At 36.4% G+C, this 23,661-nt stretch overlaps 1 protein-coding gene across 13 annotated transcripts in view; it reads right to left on the bottom strand.

Moving 5' to 3' along the window:
* The window catches only part of aff4 (AF4/FMR2 family, member 4), a 70,428-nt gene that overhangs the window by 27,580 nt on the left and 19,187 nt on the right, over positions 1-23,661 (bottom strand). For 4 of the 13 annotated variants that reach the window (XM_073935515.1, XM_073935517.1, XM_005173899.6 and 1 more), the window contains 5 exons: positions 22,178-22,374; positions 15,316-15,442; positions 7,204-7,893; positions 5,140-5,175; positions 1,291-1,383 (listed from right to left, as the gene is read on the bottom strand). In XM_073935515.1, the coding sequence (XP_073791616.1) occupies positions 1,291-1,383; positions 5,140-5,175; positions 7,204-7,893; positions 15,316-15,442; positions 22,178-22,194 (963 nt within the window). In that variant the 5' untranslated portion in view covers positions 22,195-22,374. Of the gene's footprint in view, positions 1-1,290; positions 1,384-5,139; positions 5,176-7,203; positions 7,894-15,315; positions 15,443-22,177; positions 22,443-23,661 lie in introns of all 13 variants that reach the window. The other 9 variants (XM_073935516.1, XM_073935518.1, XM_068216155.2 and 6 more) reach the window with 5 other exon arrangements.

Here is a 23,661-nt window from a genome sequence, read left to right as displayed (position 1 = left end):
CTCTCATTGGCTGTAGGCGATCGCTGATGTTATTTTCAGTCAAAACTCAATTCACACGGCATGATTTGAATCTCCGACAGCTCCAGATATTTAGCAAGTCAGATATCTCGCAGGCATCGGCGACTCATCGGCGATTCTCTCAGATCGCGTCTTTGATCGTTCATACTGTGTGATTGTCACTCACGTGCACGAGCAGCGATTTGCCTGTGATTTCAGGCATTTGACGGCGATTTCTCAAAACCTATCGGCGAATCAAAATCAGGGCTAAAATCACGCAGTCTGAACTAGGCATTATGTTGACAACGTTCGTGTTGTCGACAAACAAAAAAAAACACCGTTTTGCAAGCTCTGCTATTTACGTATTACGTACGGTTCGTCCGATAGACAACACCGGCATCGCGATCCTCCGCCCGCCCCAGTTGCAAATCCGCTCGCGAACAGTACACACTCAGGCCCTGTTTACACTGTCTTTGTTTTTAAATGGCATTTTAGAACGACAACGATTTGACATCCACAGTGGCGTGTAGCATTTCTGAGCAGCACTCCTTCCTCTCTACCTCTGAAAATGCACATCACGTGACCACACAGACAGACGCACACACAGCCATGCGCTCGAGACAGCAGGTCCAGGCAGTCAGAGGACTGCTTCAATCTTTCACTCACTTGTACTTAGTCATTTTAGCGAACACCTCAGATACTGTTGGCTGTTCCTGTTGGTTGTGAGTCTTTTTTACCGACGCCATTATAACGACACAGATCACTGCCTATTCACGAGTCCCGCAGAAAAAAGTGATTGACAGGTGGTAATTATGTGTGTATCTTGCCTTTATTCATTTACTGTATGATTTGTTTATGGGTAAAACAAAGACCATGCAGGTCAGGTAGTTTAAACGGTAGGCTACAAATAATTAATTGGTCATTAATTAATTATTCATAATTGAAAATTGAATCGAATCGTGCCTTTAGAATCGAAAATGTAATCGAATCGAGGATTTGGAGGATCGTGACACCCTTAATAGTAAAGTATTTAAATCTGCTGTGGTCATTCTATTGTGGTGCTACAACAAATACAGCAACATAGAAAAGCTACCCGGTACTTTAAGTTTGGTATGGCTATACATGATACCAACAGGATTTTGAAAAGTGTGTGTTGGTTTGTTCCATGTCCCCCTGGCTAAATCAAAATGGCATCCCTTCCTAAAAGGATCTCTAATCCAAAGAGCACACGTTAATCAGCCCTGAAGCATCTTTAGTTTGCTTTTGGATATTAAAGACGTGTTGGTGTCTGACCTTAGCGTTGGAGAAGGGGAATTTGGAAGGCGGCTCGGTCTTGCAGGGGGTGTGAATGGCTGTTAATGGAGGAGGCCAGACCTGAGTCATTTCCTGATGGAGAAACACAGTTTAAACAGCTTCAGTTGAAGACAGTCGAGAAAATGACTTCCCTTCAACGCTTCATCCTGAAAGCCTCCAGTACACACAACATCAGCATGCATTTCCTTTTTTTTACATTAGATTTCTCATGTCCTTATTTCCACATTTTAGTACAAGACAATGGGACAGAAGTTTTAACAGTGCTTCCCTTTGGGAAACATAATGAGAAACTCGAGAGATTTGAATAGGAAAAAACGATTTGTTTGACAGCCTTGTTTGACAATTTAATCATTTTAAAAGCCTCAGGTTTGAAAGTTTTGCTAAGACTAAATTTGAGGAATTGATGTAGATTTTAGATTGAGGGAAGAACTATGAAGGAGATAATAACGCATTTCGAAGATCCATGAAGTTTTTACCTTGCTGCTAAAATGTTAGCCAAGAGTTTCTCAACTATGTTCCTAAACGACCACAAACACTACGGGCCTTATCATACATACGGTGCAATAAGGTGCAAGACGTGTTTGGCGCAATTTGTTGCTATTTTCAGACCAGCGCAGCTGTAATTTTCACATTTTGCACCACATATTTTAAATAGCAAATCCATTTGCGCTTCTTTGTGAACGCATGGGTGTGCTGGTCTATAGAGGAGGTGTGTTAAGGCACTTTGTAGGCGTGTTGCTATTTTGAGGAACTGAAATAAACCGAGCCATTGACCAACTAACAGCTGCTCTAAAGTCCAGCGCAGAGTTAGTTATGCACCTAAGCCAGTCCAAACGCTTACACATGCTTAATCTGTGCTTAATACACACAGGTTGTACAGCAAAATACCAATATCTTTACATATAAACAAAATTAAAGGAATAAAATCGTACAAATTTAATCTTTTCTACATAAACATAGAAACCGCTGCCTCCATCACCTCAGGTTTTTTTTCTCTCAGTTTATTCATAACAATCTGCATGTGTAAAATGTTACTATTATTAGCAGTATTAATTATTATATGCCTATTTACATTTGTTTTAATAAAAACTAGATTCGATTTGTCCACCTGTGGGGTTTTAGAGACGTCTGCATCACCATATGGGGCATAAGAACAGGACGTGTGTTTGAATATAACTCAGATTTTTGAGCACACTTCATTATTATTGTTCATTTATTCCTTTGCTGGAAATTGAATTTAGAAATAGTTTTGAAGCAAATCTTTGCGCTTGACAAATGAAATTAAATATGTAGGCTGATGGATGTCTTTAGTGTAGTGAGTTTTTACTGTTCCCTTACTCCACCAAAGTAAAGGAGCAAAGAGGAAAAGTAAAGTAAAAAGAAAGTAAAGAGGCTGAATGGAGGAGGCTCGTTCTTTATCCTCGCGCTGCAGATGCTGTTTAACTGTTCTCACTAGTGAAGCATTCAGTTTTTACACTTAAAGTCGCCATGTAAATAGCAAATGCACCATGGTGCATCGCAACTGACTCTTAAGGAGAATGTGAGATGAGACTCTGATTGGTTTAATGCAGGTTATTCTCAAAACACACTCATATCTCATTAAGAGAATAAGCACAACCCTGTTAGACTATGCGCCAGGGCGCAGAGCGAATTATTCCCATTCTTAAAAATAGCATAAGTAGATTCAGACATGCCCTTAAAAGCTTTTGCGCCATGCACTTTAGACTTTGCGCTTAGATCGTTAAAAAAAGAGCCCTCCATGTTTTGGACGTCTTCTTTGTCATAACAGGTTTTTCAGTCTCTGCTTATGAGCTGATGATCTGAATTAGGTGCGTTTGGTTATGGAGACAGAAAATGTGCAGAGCTGGTGCTCCTACAGCAGTGGTTCTCACTAGTGGTACGCAGGCTTCCTTCTAGTGATACGCGAAGGAATCGCTGAATAATTAAAGTAAAAAATTGACGCGTACGATAAAATCGGTGTGACCAGTAAGCTGATTTTAATAGGCTAAACCTTTTATTTTATTTTTAATTTTCTAATGTTTGTTATGCGTTCTATCATTTGAAGCTTGTTGGGGGTGTATCCCATATTTTTCCATCCCGATGTTGACAGGTATAGTTTAATCACTTGCTTTTCTGACACAAATAGCCTACTCTAATGTGCAGTAAGCAGATCTAATTTCTAACTTAAATATTCAAATCCAATTAATATAACTAAAATATGTTGACGTTTTATTTATTTTGACCTGTAAAGTACAGTACAGTGTTAATGTTCAAACTGTTTATAATGTTTAAAGTGGCTGACAATACTAAATATTCATTATAATAAGAATTAATCTGCTATGTTTTTGAACTGTGCAGTGCTGCAGCTGCTTATTTAGACCCACTACACTACTGTTTTTCAATACTGGTGGTCCATGAAGATACAATTTCTGAGGTGGTACTTGGTGAAAAAGTTTGAGAACCACTGTCCCACATGAACGTGGTTGAGAAACACTGGCCCTAAGCACTACTAGCACCTTTTAATCCATTGTTAACATGCAACATATTGCTAGATATTAGCAGGTTAACACGACTGAACATACTGTTAAGTGCTGCTTATGTGTTGCTAGGCATTATCTTTTTAACTTGTGTTTTAACATGACATTAGCATGCAAACTTGCTAGTTAATAATTTGATATGCTTTAATAGACTGTTGTAAGTTTATATTATGAGTTTGTTAGGCCTTAACAGGTTGTAAACATGACTGAACACATCGATAAGTGTAGCTAACATGTTGCTAGTCATTAGCGGTATGTTGTACCCTGCTGAAAAAAATAGCTTAAACCAGCCTAGGCTGGTTGGCTGGTTTTAGCTGGTTGACCAGGCTGGTTTTAGAGGGGTTTTGGCCACTTCCAGGCTGGTTTCTAGCCATTTCCAGCCTGGTCTTAGCTGGTCAGGCTGGGAGATGACCAGCTAAAACCAGCTTGACCAGCCTAGCCAGGCTGGGAGCCCAGCCAAAACCAGGTATGTCCAGCTTAAACCAGGCTGGTCAAGCTGGTTTTAGCTGGTCATTTTCCAGCCTGACCAGCTAAGACCAGGCTGGAAATGGCTGGAAATGGCCAAAACCCCTCTAAAACCAGCCTGGTCAACCAGCCTAGGCTGGTTTAAGCTGGATTTTTCAGCAGGGTAAACATGTTATTAATAACTGCTAGCTTGTTTTAACAAGATGCTTGCACATAGTATTGCTAAGCTTGCTAAAATGTTGATAAGCATCGATAGACTTCTGTCAACATTTGAACACATTGATAGCCTGTTGATAACATTAAACAATGTTAAAAGTTGCTAAGCCACTGAAATTCAGCTGTCAACATTGACATGACTGCAAGATGACATGACTTTATCAGGTAACATTGCTAAATACTGCTAACTGTAGACATTGTTAGACTGCTGTAAAGCATTTTAACATGTTGCTAACCATTGTTAGCCTTAAACATACTGCTGATTGTTGCTAACTCTGTTAGCTAAGCCACCAAAGAGATGTTTTCATTATCGCCATGCAGCGCTGGCATGTTTTAACATGTTAGCATCCTTTGCTAACATTGCTATTAACACATTGCTAAGCATTATTACTTGTTGCTAAATTTGAACATATTGCTAACACTTTGTTTGGCATCATTAGCACATTGTTAACATGACTAAACACATTTGCTATTGCTTGGTATTGTTAACATCTTGCTAATATCTAAGATATTGCTTCACAGCACTTTATAAGCTGTGAGAAAAGGGGAATACATTTATTTTTTACAGTAAGTGTTTACTACCAAGAGCAAATAATAAAACACTTCTTACCTTTAAAATCTCATCAACACAGCTCGCATCCCCCGCCTGCAAGAGTGACGAAAAGCATGCAGATTAGCTTCAAAAGCAGCACATAACCATCACATACAGGTGAATTACATATTTTAATATTGAATAAAACCCTCAATAGGGCTATGATGTGCAGAAGAGTTTATAAATAAGACATTAACCTAAAATTAAGACCACTGCTTAGTCATATCTGAAGTTATTGTTTATTATATTAATTAGAAGTCCAACAGTCAGGAACTGAATGGCCATATTTGTACTCCATTACACCTAGCATGTACAAAAATAACTACTACATAATGGAGGCTTAATGGTATGCTTACAATTGTGTTATTTATGGACACATTGGATGGCAGGGGCTTCGGAAACATTTCCACATTTGGCACATGCTCAAAGTTCTCCTGGTTTAGTGCATTTAACAGTGGCTAGATAGGCTGAAAGTATGATCTCTAGCATTAGAAATCGATTTTTAGCATGAGTTGCTTTTGCAAGTTAGTCTTGGGAGAAAAGGGCACTATTGAATTTTGTGGCTGAAACATGTGATCGTAAATAACTTGAGTTTGAGCAATGTGCGTGTACACACTTCTATTAGGCGTCACATTCAGTCAGTCAGTTTTTGACTTAAGCATAAAAACACTATCATATGTTTGCAGATATTTAAGAAACATGCGAAGCGAACATTCTTGTTTATCTGAAAAACAATACTGAAGTCTTGATAGGACAACACCGGAATACATCAAATCCGGTCAAGCGGTCGCATACGGTCTAGTCACTGAAGTTCAAATATATTTTCCGGCATATGGCGATGATCAGAACTTTACGCAGCTCAGAGAATACTCTCCAATGGAAAGATTGACTTCCTGTCAGTCGTTTGTCAAGTGCAGTGGAAAGGCGGCATAAGTAATGTAGTTCAGATTCGTAAAAATGTAAACAGCTCCCTCTAGTGGATTTGTCATGTGAAATGTAAAATAAAACAACCCCTATGTAACGTATTTTAGATTCATAAAAATGTAGACAGCGCCCTCAAGTGGATTTGTCATGTGAAATGTAAAATAAAACAACCTCTATGTAACGTATTTTAGATTCATAAAAATGTAGACAGTGCCCTCAAGTGGATTTGTCATCTAAAACATACAAAACGACCCCAAAGTAACGCATGTCAGATTCGTAAAAATGTAGACAGCGCCCTCTAGTGGATTTGTCATCTGAAACATGCAAAAATACGACCCCTAAGTAACGCATTTCAGATTTGTAAAAAAGAAGACAGCACCCACTAGTGGATCTGTCAACTGAAACATGCACCAAAACAACCCCTAATTAACATATTTTAGACTCGTAAAAATGTAGACAGCGACCTCTAGTGGATTTGTCATCTGAAACATGCAAAACGACCTCTATGTAACGTATTTTAGATTTGTAAAAATGTAGACAGCACATCTGTCATCTGAAACGTAAAATAAAACGACCCCTAAGTAACGTATTTCAGATTTGTAAAAACGTAGACAGCACCCTCTAGTGGATTTGTCATCTAAAACATGCAAAACGACACCTAAGTAACGCATTTCAAATTCATAAAAATGTAGACAGCGACCTCTAGTGGATTTGTCATCTGAAACATGCAACAAAACGACCCCCAAGTAACGCATTTCAGATACGTAAAAATGTAGACAGCACATCTGTCATCTGAAACGTAAAATAAAACGACCCCTAAGTAACGTATTTCAGATTTGTAAAAACGTAGACAGCACCCTCTAGTGGATTTGTCATCTAAAACATGCAAAACGACACCTAAGTAACGCATTTCAAATTCATAAAAATGTAGACAGCGACCTCTAGTGGATTTGTCATCTGAAATGTGCAACAAAACAACCCAAGTAACGCATTTCAGATTAGTAAAAATGTAGACAGCGCCCTCTAGTGGATTTGTTTTCTAAAATTTACAACAAAATGTACCCCAATCTAAGAATTTCATGTTTCATAATGACACATCAATACCTACAGTACTTGGCAATAAAGTGATTGTGGTTCTGGAAAGCATGCGTGACTTACCTCTGGAGGCTGTGTTGGGATCTTGAGCTTGGGGAGTGGGCCCTTTCCATTGGGCTTCATTTCTCCAACTGTGCTGCTGTGCGATTGGCCGCTGTACGAATCTGAAGACGTCTTTGCCTCGGTCGTCTCCTGGCCGTCCATGGGCCGAACGTAAGCGGTGGGCTTCTGGGGCATGGAGCTGGATTTGATGAGCGAGGGTGGGAAGGTTTGGTTGGGATGTCCACTGGGGAAGGAATGCGGGATGGAGGGCGAGTCCCAATTGGCCTCTCTGTCTCTGGGGGACTTGGGGACTCGGCGCGAGTGGTTGCTGGAGACTTTGGCCGGGCTGGAACTGGAGTGGGACTTGTGCTCGTTGCTGTGCTTGCTGGATTTCTTGCTGCCGCTGTAGTCCCGCTCGTGCCGCTGCCCGCTGGAGCTGCTCTTCTGGCTGACGCTCTGCACAGTTGAGCGTTTCTGAGAAGACGATGAAGAGTTGCCACCTCCTGAGGCCGGACCCACCGGGGTCCACTTGCTGCTTTGAGTCTGAGAGCCTCCGCGCTGGTCACCATACTGGCCAGATTTATCCTCGGAGGAAGAGCTGGAAGCTTTGGAAATGAGCTTGGACATTGGCGGTTCACCAATGGTTTCCTTCATCTCGTCGTAATTTCCCAGCATGCTCTGGATGCGACTTGAGAGTTTATCTTCCTTGGCCTGTTGAGAGAAAAGAAGAGAATGAGAAAGGCTTAAGATGATAATGATAATGTGTGAGTAACTTGCAGACTGCTGAAGTCGAACTGATTGGAGTGTAATAACACTATTACACGTTACATTTTGGCAGTAAATCTGTACAACACTTTACAAAAAGGTTGTGTTCGTTAATGTATTTACTAACAAACATGAACAAACTACGTACAGTACATTTATTACAGTATTTATTTATAATTCATTCACTTTTGTTAATGTTAGTAATTAAATGTAAAGTCATTCATATTTTTCAAAACCACTTGCGATATGGAATTTTTGATCGATACTAATAATTCTTCAGATTTATCTGCCGATATATATGGTGGTTAATATCAATACTAATTTATTTTTGCAATCATACAGAAAAATATGACAATTCCGTACATTTATATAGTGCTTTACTGGACACTCAAAGCACTTTCACAGCATCCACCTGGATGACGCGACGACAGTCATATTGTGTCAGATATTGTATTAGGAGACCATGATGGACAGAGTCCCGTGGGCAAATTTGGCCAAGATACCCAGGTTAAACCCCTACTCTTTTTCGAAGAACATCCTGGGATTTTTAACGACCACAGAGAGTCAGAACCTCGGTTTAATGTCTCATCCGAAAAACATAATAGAGTCCCCATCAAGCCAAATATATCTCTTGAACAACTGATCTCTGAACTCAACAACTATTATATAGAATAATGCATATATAAAGCAACAGAACATTAATCAAAATCAAAACAATAAAATTATTAATAAGTAGCAGATAGGAAGCACGTCAAAAGGTTTAGCTGGCGAAATTAATACCTAATCTATAGGCTTAAACATATCGGCCTAATAATGATAACATTAAAATTAGCATTTATCGGCCGATACCGATATGACTGCCGATATATTGTGCATTCCTACCTCAAACTGATCAAGCATTTAGCCAATTTGAAGTTAAACTAAAATTAAAATATATGAACGCACATCTTTGCACCAAAAATGCTACAAGTGGCTATTAAATAAAAGTTGTTCATGGATAGCTCGTTGTTAACAGAGTATTAGCTAATGCTAACAACCATGAATTTGATTTTATTGATGCAATGCATTTATAAATGTTGATCTAATGATTAATAAATGCAATGCAAGTCATGTCCTTATCAAGCCAAATATATATCGTGAACAACAGTTCTCTGAACTTTATAAATCAACTATTTTAAAGGATATATAAAGCAACAGAACATTAATCAAAATAAAAAAATTAAAAAAATAAGTGGCAGGTAGCAAGCACGTCAAGAGGTTTAGCTAGTGGATATAATCTATCTAATCTATCGTCTTAAATATATCGGCCTAATAATGATAACATTTAAATTTGCGTTTATCGGCGGATACCGATATGACTGCCGATATATTGTGCATTCCGACCCAAAACGGATCAAACATTTAGCCAATCTGAAGGAAAACTAAAATTAAAAAATATAAATGCACATTTTTACAACAAAAACGCTACAAGTACCAAAACACATGGCTATTAAAAAAAAAGTCGTTCATAGTTAGCTCGTTAACTAACCGTGCATAAGCTCATGCTAACAATCATGAATTCGGGTTTTAATAATGCATTCGTAAATGTTGATTTATAGATTGATAAACGCAATACAAGTGATGTTCACAATTAGTTCATTTTAGCAAATACATTAATGAAACCGTACTGTAAAACATAACTTATACATATTAGAATCATAAAATAATATATTGTAGGAGTAAAAATAATAATAATAAAAAAAGCCACTTTCTGGATGGAAGAAAGTTCTCCAAAAGTGTCTCAGTGGATTCAGAGACTTAAACAGGTCTATATAATGGAAAAAATGACTGCATGTCTACAGATGAAAACTGATATTTTTCTAAGGAGGTGGAAAAGTATTACGACATATTTGGATATGTATATTTAGAGATTGCTTAACCTCACCTTAACATGACTGTTATTTGATGTAACTACTATGCAATACAATGTAAGTTGATGTACAGATGTATCCCCTGGAAAGTAATTATGATGGCAATACCTTTTATTTTAATTTTTTATTATTTTTTTTTCTTCTTTATTTTTTATTATTATTATAATTTCATTATTTATTTTTATTTTTTTTTTTTTTAGGTATCCCCTCGTGTGTAAGGGATAAAATTTTTGGGGAAGGGGTTGTTCTGTAAAATAAATATAAAATAAAAATCTTAAATAAAAAGTTTCAAAAAAACAAAAAGCCACTTTCTGAATTCAGTTTCTAAATATTTTTTTTTTTCTAGCACAAAATCTATGACTTAGAAGAAGCAAAACGTTAGAAGCTATGCTTGTAGCATTAAGATACTATTAAGGTGTGTAGTAGGGCTACACAATATAAAAAAAATCTAACATTGTAATATTTTTTACTTTGCCATTTATATTGCGATATGAATACAATTTCACCAAATGACGTATCAATATTTGGAAAGAATTTATAATGTTGGATCAATTAAGATGATTCTGCAGTGGTAGTGTATCTACTAAACAAGCTATAAAATGTTTGTGGTCCCCCGACACATGTTCGTTGTTGCTATTTGCAGTGCATTTCTGCATTTGCATCATGCGTTTCGATTATTTCATGCATAACAATCTATAAACATAATCCAAAAATATATATACAGCTGAAATAGTGTTGTATCGTTTCCAGAGTCTAACAGTATTCAAGTACAGTAACTGAGTGATAAAAATAAAAACAATTCAATAAAACTAATTGTAGTTAAAGTCACAAATGATACAATTTCTTATACCTGAATGCTTTTAAGGTTATTATACAAATCACAGGCATCAAAAAGCACATGCAAATGACGAATTATAATACAAACTCAACATTGCATATCCTGCGATGTGACTATTGCGAATGATCACATTGCGCTATCGATGCTGAAACAATAGATTGTGCAGCCCTAGTTTGTAGTAATACTTTGACAATTGTTTTATTTTTAATAAAGTTTTTATTATTTGTCATACTAATTTTAGTAGTTATTTTATAATATACATCTATCCATGGTAGTAAATTAGTCAATACGAAGGACGCTTGTATGCTCTGTTTGTTTAATAAGGGAAGTTACCATGGTATTTTTTTATGGCAAATACAAAGCACAATCATAAGACTTTAAAAGGTTGCTTTTCCAGTCATAATAATTTCCTTCTGTGTACAATCTGTGTACAATCTTTTTTTCTTCCATAAGCCCCACTTAAAAATCTATCAAAACAAAAGAAAAATCAGTCAAATAAGGAACTATAAACTTGCTTTTTATGAGAGCACTTAAGAGAAACGTAAACGTGATTGTAGATAAGTAACTCATAAATCATTTGCATGCACAGTGCTTGAAAATACTGCCTATCTTTAGCAGGTTTCCCATTTATTGCCTCATATTTAAAGGATCGCGATAATGTTGAATCATAACAACAAACAGGACACTAGGATTTAATATCTGTTCACTTTTAAACCTGATCAATCCAGAACGCTTCAGTCAAGAATACTTTTTTTTTTTTTGCACGACTACCCCATGAATGAGTTTACCCAAAATAAACAAGCACAGCACTAAGTCCAGGGGAAATGTCAAAGCTGGGGTTTTCCACTGTTGAAACACACTACTTTATCTAATCCTACAGGGAATATGATGGAAAGAATGGCAATGCTGTCTGTATTCTCTACCTGTCGCTTCACATTTCTCAATGTTCCTCTGACAGGTTCACCAGCAAAGTAAAGCACTTAGCATTGTGTAAATCTGGTTAGCAGCAAAGATTAGACTGTAATCTTCATGGTAACATATGGGACTATACTATCTTCAGCTTTTACCATCGGCCAAATGAAAAATCAAACAAAGCTAAAGAATGTAGTGTGTGGATTAATTTCGTTAGCTTTGCAGCCAATATACACACATTAATGCATTTCTAAAACTACTTCATACGTTGAATTTTTCCCATCAGTACTGGTAACTCTATAGATTTATCAGCCGATATATTAGCCGATAAATATCAGTTATTACTTTTCTGCATGATAACCATTCATAGTTTGAACCAACTTAGTTTTATATAAAGCATAAAACAACCAAGTAGCCGAACATAAACCAAAATCAAAACAACAACGAAAAACGAAAAAAGTGGCATGCAGCAATTACGCAAAGTGGTTCAACCAGAGCAAATACAAAATTTATCGGCTTAAATGTATCAGCCTAATTTTGTTATCAGACGAATAACGATAAGATTAAAAATAGCATTTAATCAGCCGATACCGATATGGCTGCCGATATATTGTGCATTCCTATCTTGAACTGCTCTCTGAACTTTGATCAACTATCCTTTTTTATGGCCAACTTTGTTTTACATAGAATAAAGCATAAAACAACCAATTAACTGAACATTAACCAAAGTAAAACAACAATGAAATACGAAAAAAGTGGCATGCAGCAATTACGTAAGGTGGTTCAACCAGCGCAAATAATGCAAAATTTATCAGCCTAATTTTGTTATCAGATAAATAACGGTAACATTAAAAATATAATTTATCGGCCGATACCGATATGGTTGCCGATATATGGTGCATTCCTACCTTGTACTGATCTCTGAAGTGTATTAATAAATGACTGTTTTTTTATAGCCAACTTTCTTTTATATAAAGCATAAAGCAACCGAGTAATTGAACATTAACCAAAATTGAAATAACAATAAAATATGAAAAAAGTGGCAGGTAACAATTACGTAAAGTGGTTGAACTAGCACAAATAATACAACATTTATCGGCTTAAACGTACTGGCCTAGTTTTTTTATCAGACAAATAACGATAACATTAAAAATAGCATTTATCGGCCAATACCGATATGGCTGCTAATATACAAGGCATTCTAATCTAAAACCAAACTTCAGTGCTAATTCCATGAAAAGTAAATCAGAGAAAGATTTCCAGGCTAATTTGACAAATTTAAACTGAAGAAAATGACAACAATTAAAAACAATGTATCGGCCGATACCGCTGCCGATATGGCTGTCGATATATCGTGCATTCTAATCTAAAACTAATCAAACATTTAGCCAATTTAACACGAAACTAAAATTTAAATATATGAACACACCCAAAAATACTACAAGTAGCAAAACATGGCTATTAAAACAGTGTTAGTGCTGCTTTCAATTATAATTACATTTTAATTTTTACTTAATTTGCAGCTCTTCTGTGTTAACAACATATAACGTGAATCAGAGAAAGATTTCCATGCCAAATTAGATACATTTGAACTCCTGAAGAAAACGACAACAATTAAAAAAACAGAATTTATCGGCCGATACCGATATGGCTGCCGATATATCGTGTATTCTAATCTAAAACTAATCAAACGTTTAGCCAATTTAAAATAAAACTAAAATTAAAATATTTGAATGCACCCAAAAATACTACAAGTAGCAAAACATTGCTAACAAAAACAGGGTTAGTGCTGCTTTTAATTATATATATTTTTTTACTTTAATTTGTACTAAATCAACAGCTCTTCAGTGCTAACAACATGTAATGTCAATCAGAGAAAGATTTCCAAGCCAAATTAGACATTTGAACTCCTGAAGAAAATGCCCATTAAAAATAGCATTTATCGGCCGATACAGATATGGCTGCAGATATATCGTGCATTCTAATCTAAAACTAATCAAACATTTAGCCAATTTAACGCAAATCTAAAATAAAATGTTATGAATGCACCCAAATATATTACAAGTAGCAAAACACTGCTATTGAAAACAGCGTTAGTGTAGCTTTCAATTGTAATTAAACTTTAGTCTGTACTAAATCAACAACTATTCAGTGCTAACAACATGTAAAGTAAATCAGAGAAAGATTTCCAAGCCAAATTAGACACATTTAAACTCCTGATGAAAACGACAACAAATAAAAACATTATTAGTTTATCTGCCGATACCGATATGGCTGCCGATATACTGTGCATTCCTACCTTAAACTAATCAAACATTTAGCCAATTTAAAGTAAAACTAAAATTTAAATATTTGAATGCACCAAAAAAAATACTAAAAGTAGCAAAACATTGCTAACAAAAAAAGTGTTAGTGCTGCTTTTAACTATAATTTTTCAAACTTTAATTTGTACTAAATCAACAGCTCTTCAGTGCTAACAACATGTAAAGTGAATTAAAGAAAGATTGGCAAGCCAAACTAGACACATTTTGATCTCCTGAAAAAAACAACAACAATTAAAAACAGAATTTAATCCAAAAATCAGATTAAGCCAGCTCACATTTTGATCAAGCTTGATGAATATTGTGGTCTTAGGCTACGTTTACATGACAATGTAGCCAAAAACAAACAAAAAAATGTTTGGCAATTGATCCACTAATAAACACCACTGCGAAAACATCCAAAAACACTAGTCAGGCCAGATTTGTCACTATGACCTTGTTAGTAAAAAGTACCTTTAGAGAATTGATGACCAGCCAATGATGGCGCTCGTGTCCATCTATAATGTTATCGTGTGGGTAAGATGACCCATAAGATGCTTTTGGTTTTATTGTTAAGCGTTAGAAAACACAGAGCAACAACACTTCCACATGCTTTGCCATTGTTGTGTGTGTATGTCTTTAAAGGTCCTGTGATACTGGAATTCAGTACTGACATTTTTAAAAACGTCCATTTCTCGACAACATTTGAGCGCGTTCTTAAACAGCGCTGACTAGCCATTGAGTTCACGTGCTCAACAGAAATGACTGTGATTGGCTGTGAAGGGCATCAGTTCACCAAACTCACTGCTGTTTACTAGGTGTAACCACAGATACAGGGACACTGGAGCATTTCAAAGTCACGTCGATCAGCTGGTTTGTCTAGAAGCTGACATACGAACAATCCACTGACAAAAAAAACTTTAAATCGATCCAGTGTTCCTGTGTTTGTTGTTACAGGCAGTAAACAACGGTGAGTTTGGTGAATCTTCACGGCCAATCTATTTAAGAACGCACTCAACAGCGTTCAATTGCTAGCGGGAAATCAACGTTTTAAAATTCCAGTACCGATTGGTATCGAATTCCAGTATCGTGACAACACTGAAGTGCTTTGAAATGTTGCATTTTTATTCAATGTATGACAATATCAACTGAAAAATTAAGAGGGCGGGGCATAGAGTGGCTCCTCCCCTTTAAAAAAAGAAAACAGCCAATAGTGTTTTGTTTTTAATACAGCTCTGCCAGTGAGAGTGGTTGAGCTAAAAGTGCATTAAATGAACAGCCAATGAGAGGAATCAAAGTCAAAAATAGAACAAGCACCCAAAGATAAAACAAACTCTACAGGGCAAAAAAAAAACTAAAAAGTAATCAAAATCAAAAGGGAAAAAAAGAAGAAACAAAATGAACTTACAACTTTAATAGGTTCAGGAAAGAGGGGGGAGTTAGCTGGAAAGGCCTCTCCTCCCTGCTGGATTTCTTGATTTCTCCTTTCCCTTTCTTTCATACGGAGCACATTCCGGTCTTCACGGTTCATGTTGCTAACAACAGAGACAGAGTCACTAAGCAGTGAAGAAAGAAAAATACCTTCCCCACACCTTGACTAACATTTAAACCAAGAGAAAGTTACACATTTAAAGAACAAATAGCAAAAATAACTTAATAAAGGATTGCTTTTAATACTTTCCCTGTTCTGATTTAGAGTTAAAGTTACATAGGAGAGCTCAACATTAGAGGTTAACATAATTAATGCTAACACGAACTCGTTTCTTTATGTTTTATGCTGTGCGATTTTACATCTGACTCACAAAAGCAGTTCAATTCTCTGCTAATTTATTCTGCAATGGAAAATATGATGAAATGAGATCCCATACACACACACTGACAAAGAAATGAAGGGTGATTTCAGAAGTGGAGACATTTGTAAGAGCTAACAGCCGAGGTTATGGGGGATTTGCAGTTTGTTAAATGAAGGTTGAGTAAACGGACTGTGCTGATGAAACTTCCTAAAAAAACAAAACAAAAAAACACACACATCTTTGATGCAGATGCTTCAGAAATGTTGAAAGGATCTTTAAAAAAATAAACACATAATAAAAAAAACAATTATTCAAAAATAATTCTCCTAAAATGTCAAAGCCACAATAAGATGAAGTGTAATAAAGTTTACAATCGATGACTTCTATTTTCTGTAATAACATGAAAAAAGCCATTACTATGGGTTCAGTTAAAAAAAACATGAAAATTTGCTAAATAAAACAAGCAAAATCAAATAAAGAATATAAATGAAAGATAAAAATGAAAAAAATGAGCAAAAACAGAAACATGAGGGAAAAGACAAACAGAACAAAAACAAAAAAAAAGAGAAAATCTAAGAGAAAGCTAGAAAAAAGAATTTAATAAGTTAAACAAATAATGAAAGATAAAAAGATGGAGAGAGGACAAAAAGACTCAAAATACAGACAGTAAAAAGAAACAAAGAAAAAGAAAAGACAGACAAAAAGGAAAAAAGAGAAAGAACAAGAGAAAGATGAAAAACAGAAAATAAAAGAAAAAAAAATTAAGAAAAAAACAACAAATGAGAAAGATGGAAGACAAAGACAGAAAAGACAAAAAAAACATAAGAATGAAAAAAAGAAATTAACAAATGAGAGAGAGAAGACAAAAACAGACAGAAAAAGAACGACAAACAGGCAAAAAAAAGACAAAAACAGACAGACAGAAAAATTTATCAAAGTTAAAAAAAGAAAAGACAGAAGACAAAAACAAACAAACAAACAAGAGAAGACAAAAAAGAAAAACGCAAGAGAAAAACAAAAACAATCAAGACAACACAGTAAAAAAAGAAAAAAGAAAACAAACAAGGGAGAAGACAAAACAGACAGAAAAAAAGAATGACAAACAGACAAAGAAAAGGACGAAAGAGTAAAAGAAAGAAAGAAATAAAGGGACAGAAAGAAGACAACGCAGACAGAAAATGAATGACAAACAGGCAGAGAAAAAGACAGACAGACACTAAAAACACAGACTAGACAAACACAGACAGAAAAAAGACAAAAGAAAAAGAAACAAACAAATAAGCAGAAAAGAGAAGACAAAAACAGACAGAAAAAAGACAAAGAAAATAAAAACAAACAAACAGAAAGAAATAGAAGATAAAAATAGACAGAAAAAAAGACAAACAGAAAGACAAAAAAGAAAGAAACAAGAGAGAAGACAAACAGAAAGAAAAAGACAAAGAAAAACAAAAACATAAGAAAAAATGGATAAAAACAAACAGGACAAAAGACAAAAAACTAACAAACAAAACAAAAGATAGAAAAAGAAAAACAAAAAAGACAAGGAAAAATGACAAAAACAGACAGAAAAGACAAAATAGGAAAAATGTAGAAAGAAAAAAGAAACAGAAACAAACAAAAGAGAAAAGGAGAAGACAAACAGAGAGAAAAAAGACTGACAAACAGAAAGAAAAACAAAGAAGACAGACAGACAAATAAACAGACAGATTGTTTTAATATGATAACAGTCCTCCAAAAAATAAACTGCTTTTTAGACAATAAACAAAATCAATGAAACTTTTAAAAAGTAAAAAGAATTGGAGTAATGTCTTAACCCTCCATGTAAAAGCAAACATCAGCAGAGCTGCTCGGAGAAGGCCAGCATCACTGATTAGATCAGTAAACGGTGCCGTATGACATCACGTCGGGGGAGGATCTGACTCTCGGGGTGTTTTTACACACGATTTCAAGGGGAGTCACTTTTGATGGACGAGATCCCGTCACAGTGACGTGGAGCTTTTATTTTGTTAAGCTGATAGCCGTGTGGAGAAGCTCAGTGAATGAATGTGCTAATGCGACAACGTTTACACCACAAAGACCACTCAGATGAGGGAATGAAGTCGACTGTCTAGTTTATAGCAAATGTAAGTTGAACAAAAATAAGTCGTCCCAAAAACTTCAAGAATTGTTTAGTTTGCAAGTTAATAATAGTTTTCGGATTTTTCATTAGTTTATTTTCTATTACGTTTTGAATCCCAGGATGTCCTTTATAAAAGAGTAGGGGTTTAACTCCAGCATCCTGGCCAAATCTGCCCTCTGTTCATCATGGCCTCCTAATCATCCCCATATCATAATTGGCTTCATCACTCTCTCCACCAATCAGCATCCAGGTGGATGCTGCACACAGGTGGTGAAAGTAGAAATTGGTCTTGAATAGATGTGTACACTCAAAACAAAGAACTGTGATTGTACAACGTAGACGACTTAAGTTATAAATACACAAAATTAACATTCCGTCTGTGATATGACATGCAAGTCCATGGTTTCCGCTACATTTATTCTTCTGTGGCGGGGCGCCACACCAAATTCATCCCGCCACGGCTACATTACAGCTTCTTATTCAAAATATTCGGTGTTTTTTTTTAAATAGCGGGTTTAAATTCGCACCGAAAACGTATGAAAGTGTAAGTGAATAACAACAGCGCAAATTTTTCTGTGACCGTAGTAGTGCTGTGTGTTCTGTTTAACCCTTTAAGGTGACGTGCTGACTGACTGACAGGTGAGGGATGTGTGAGACCAGCAAACACAGCGTAGCTTTCAGTTATGATGAACACAGTTTCCATAACTATACTTTATTTATAGATAAAGGTCTGTGGCTCTGCATATAATGACTTTATCTTGCTGGAGTTTAGAGCCGTTTCACTTTACTTCAGGACGCATTAATGCCGCGGTCCGCTCCACAAGACTATCAGAGACATTCTGAAATATTCCTAGCAAATCTAATAAATGTTGGAGACATGCTCGCTACATAAATGCACTAAATCACACTTCAGCTGCGTTTATTTGAGAGCGCGCAAGAAAATTTGCTCGAGCAGCGTATATTTGAGTGCGCGCAAGAAGTTTTGTGCACGAACAGAGGAAATCGGCGCTCAAGCAGAGATTGACATGCTCGTAGACTATAACATGAACGCGATCTTGACTTAGTACTGTGCCCACGACCTGTCAATGAAATATCGCCACATGTAGTGCTAGATCTGTGTAAAATGGCCAACAGAGTCTGCCGCCACAGCTGGAAAAAATCCTAAAGGAAACACTGAAGTCATCTTATAATCATGTCAAAATGTCCTGCCGAAGCATCTTCAGGTGACATTATAAATCTAAGTTGCACAAGTTTGAAAAGCAATAAGAAAAATTTATGAATTGTTTTATATCAAAATATCCAAACACATTGTGTTAAAGGGCACCTATGATGAAAATCATTATTTGGAAGCTGTTTGGACAGAACTGTGTGCAGGTATAGTGTGTCCACTGTCATATTGGGGAAATGAAAAGCCAATAAGTCTTTTTTTTTTTTTTTTTTTGACGTTAAAATTTAATCCAATTCCCTCCCATTTTAAGACGCAACGTGACATAGGAGTGCGGTTTTCACGCCCACCGAATTGATTGACAGCCATGAATTAACATGTCTCCGTAGTATTGTGTATAATCATATCAACAAGACAGGACATGCGCATAACAACTGGGATTAAAAGATCTGTTGAGCGCTCTGTGATCATCAATCATCATCAAATGTGATCAAGAAGGAGTTTAAATGTTTAAAATGCTTTTGTGTGTTTGTAATGAAGACAGCAAAATCATTGCAATTTATCACCACACTCGAGTGTCAATACAATTATAAAAGAAGACGAGTCAATCCCGGTTTGTGGACGTTAAACCAGGTTTATTTTGTACATTAAGATAACGGATATCCATACAGCAGTGGATATTAACGTGTATCCTGTCACATTTGCGATGCAAAAACAGTGCAAAGTTAAACGCGCGTGCTGTGTAAGCTTTGTAACGACATTGTATGTGACTCATCAAAAGGCTTGTATCAACTCCTCAACAAATACATCAAATAATCATTGGGAAAGTTTTTACTGTAGTATTTCTCACAAACGATACGCAATAACGAAATGCTACCTTCTCTGTGATGTCGTAAGCACTATATTGCTTTTTGGTTCCTCTTATCTGATTGGATGTTGTGAGCACGTTATTATTTTCCACAACAACAATACAACAATTCCAATACAGCGAAGAAACGGCAACATTAAATGATGATGCAAAAAGAAAACATTTGTTTTTAACTTCTTTAAAGCAGAAATTGCGAGGGTACACAACGACAAAAAAAAAAAAAAAAGAAGTGATGTTTTGTACAGTTTGTCTTCAGTTTGGCAGGTCTGCCACTTTTGTTTTGCAATAAAATACCTGCACATTTTCCATACCGCTACTTTTGTTTGCATAACACTTTGATTTGTGCTCACTTTAAATGAATTAACGGCGAGGCATTGGCGCAGTAGGTAGTGCTGTCACCTCACAGCAAGAAGGTCGCTGGTTCGAACCTCGGCTCAGTTGGCGTTTCTGTGTGGAGTTTGCATGTTCTCCCTGCCTTCGCGTGGGTTTCCTCCGGATGCTCCGGTTTCCCCCACAGTTCAAAGACATGCAGTACAGGTGAATTGGGTAGGCTAAATTGTCTGTAGTGTATGAGTGTGTGTGGATGTTTCCCAGAGATGGGTTGCAGCTGGAAGGGCATCCGCTGCGTAAAAACTTGCTGGATAAGTTGGCGGTTCATTCCGCTGTGGCGACCCCGGATTAACGACCTATTCACACGGGGCTTCAGCGTCAACGCTTGACTGAAGGCGTGTCTGAAGTTGGGGCTGAAGCGATCGTCATAAAAGCGTCAGCCAATGAAATCCAGTCAGCAATAGGCCACTGTCTGAGCTGGTGTATTTGCATACAGCGATCTGATTGGCTGATGCTTCCGTTTGCGCTTGAAAAGTTGAGCTAGTCCCAACTTCTGCAGTGAGCAACGCTTCTGAAGCGGCGCCGACGGATCCACAATGCAGTTCGTCAACGCCTGACGTCACCCATTCAAAGTGAATGGGAAGCGTTGACGCTGACGCCCCGTGTGAATAGGGCGTTATAAAGAGACTAAGCCGACAAGAAAATGAATAAATGAATGAATTAATTAACATTTTTATAATATTTAGATTCTAGATTGACAAATATATTTTTTTAAATTTGTGGCTAAGAAATAGCTACTAACTTTTTCGTGGTTGGGCCAGTGAAAATATTGGCAGGGCAAGTAAAAATCTGAACCACTGGTCCGATCGGGCCAGTAGAAAAAAATCCTTAGCGTTGAATCCTGTAATGAGTGTTTTGAGCTGAAACTTTACAGACACATTTTGGAGACACAAAGACTTATCTTAAATCTTGAAAAAGAAGTAAAATAGGTGCCCTTATGTTTTCAAAACGCACAAATATGGTTAAAAATAGACAAACTCAACATCGAGTTAATATTATTAATTCAATTTAAATGACACGTTTAAACCCAATAGTTGAATTTCTCCATATTTGACCCAACGTTGGGTTACCACAACCCAGAATTACTTCGAGCACCGCTTTTAAAAAATAAGTACATAAAAGCATAACTCTCTAATCAAATTCACTTATAAAGTCTGGGTTTAAGTTTAATGTACACTAAGATCACAAATTATTATAATAAAAAAGTGTTACATTCAATAAATATCTGCGTCAATTGCATTGTTCCTTCCTTTAGTTTCTCTTCTCATATAAGCCAGGCCTAATTAAAGGTCACTAGGGGCCAAATTTGCCCCATGGGCCTCAATTTGGACATTTGTGTTATTACCAGATGAGACTTGAGTGCAAGTAACATGATTTTGGAGTAAATTTACTGTCAATAAAGTACACTAACCATACCCAACCTTAGTTAAAATCAACATTTAAATGAATAAGATCCTGTCAGTGGGGCTTTACATACTATGATGCACATTTAAAGCAGATTGAGTCATCAATCGACAGTCAGCAAGAACTGCTCTTTCCAGTGAAAATACTTCAATTTCCATGAAGCATCTGATGTGTCACTTGATTAAAAGGTGGCTGAGAGATATTTCAATGTTTAAATATGGTCAGAGCAAGCAGGTAAACACTTGTTTTCTTAAGTAGTATCAAAATAATGCACTTTGATGGTACAGCTAAAGTGAAGAGCGTTAATATAATCCAGATTATTATCCATCAGGCCTGTCTTGAAGCTTCTATCTCTTTAGCATAGCCACTAGAGTTAGAGACAAAGTTTATTTAAAGACCAAGATAATACATCTACACACACATCATAAATATAAAACTAAGACTAAAACAAACTGCTGAGAGAAGGCCTACAAGTTTGCGGTGACTACTACAGGAGTTACTCACTGAAAACATGGCTGGTGCTCTGCTTACCCTGACTGAGAGGCCATGGCCTCAACCAATGAACCATTGGAAGAGGATTGAGGGAAAATTCCAGACAACTTGATGGTTCTTTTTCCAGCTAGGGCCCGATCTGGTCTCTATCGTCCACTTTGAGGCAGACTTCTCTTGATTTGGCAGCTTTCACGCTTCAATCGTCTCTGCTGCTGCTGCTGCTTCTGCTGTATTTCCTGGGAGTTAAGATAAATCTGACTTAGGGAGGGGAGGTTTCAGTCTGCCTGTGGATCAAACCACTCGCCTGAGCGGAGAGGGCACAGCTTTAACACACTCAGGGTGAACACAATCTAAACCTAAAGCATGCCATTTCACATACTCAAAGCCAAATCAGCAGTTTAATATATTAACAATTTCACCATCAAACTAAAAACCTGATTAATTATGTGCCAAAACTAATGACTTCATATTTTACATAACCTACACTAATTGTAAACTCATCCTTCAGGAGAACGCAACACAATCTAATCCTAAAGCATGCCATTTCACATGCCCAAAGCCAAATCAGCAGTTTAAAATGAACTGTTTAAAAAAAACGAATGAAATATCCATCAAAACAAATGACTTCATATTTGACATAACCTACACTGATCATAAACTCATCCTTCAGCATGTTATTAGCAAGACCTCAACTTGAAGTAAATGTATTTCAGCATGACTCCCTGAAAACTCGGGCTCTCTCTGAGATTGAGCACCCCTTTGTGTGCTGTGGAGAGTGGTATGTCCCACCACCGCCCTTATAAGGACATGTTATTTTATGCCAGGCAGCCACTCCTCTGTGTGATGTCGAGGCTTACGGGAGCCAATCGGCTGTGGCCGCTCGGTAAACACATGCCCTCCCCCCACTTGGGTCTGAGTCAAAACCAACAGAGTCACTTTTTTTCTTAAAGGGCCAGATGCAGATTTTGTAGAAGTCTAAAGGGGGAAAACATTAGTGCATCCAGGTGGAGATGAGGCAACTTGGTGCAATATAGATATCAGTGTGTCCTAAAACAACAATAACCAACCATTATGGTGGTATAAAGTTGATAAAATGTCTTTTGTTTGATACTAATATACAAAAATAGTCAAAATCACTAACCACTAAGCTTTAAACAACTCATTAGGGTTGGGTGCTAATATCTCAAGAAACCTCTTTCAACATGAACACACACACATTTGTTTGATTGGAAAAATGTTTACAAGACCCAAAAGGATGCCATATATATATATATATATATATATATATATATATATATATATATATATATATATATATATATATATATATATATATATATATATATATATATATATATGAAGTACACCATTTATAATACTCAAATGTGTATATTTTCCTTTTTTTTTTAGACACTAATGATCATCTTTAATTCCAAAAATTGAGACATTAAGATGTTAATGAACCACAATTTAACATTTACTTTCATACATGTCAGTGGTAAACATTCCTTATTTACCTTAAG

This window comes from Danio rerio, chromosome 21, assembly GCF_049306965.1.
Source record: "Danio rerio strain Tuebingen ecotype United States chromosome 21, GRCz12tu, whole genome shotgun sequence".
NCBI classification, from domain to species: domain Eukaryota; kingdom Metazoa; phylum Chordata; class Actinopteri; order Cypriniformes; family Danionidae; genus Danio; species Danio rerio.
This window is presented reverse-complemented; position numbering and strand designations above follow the sequence as displayed.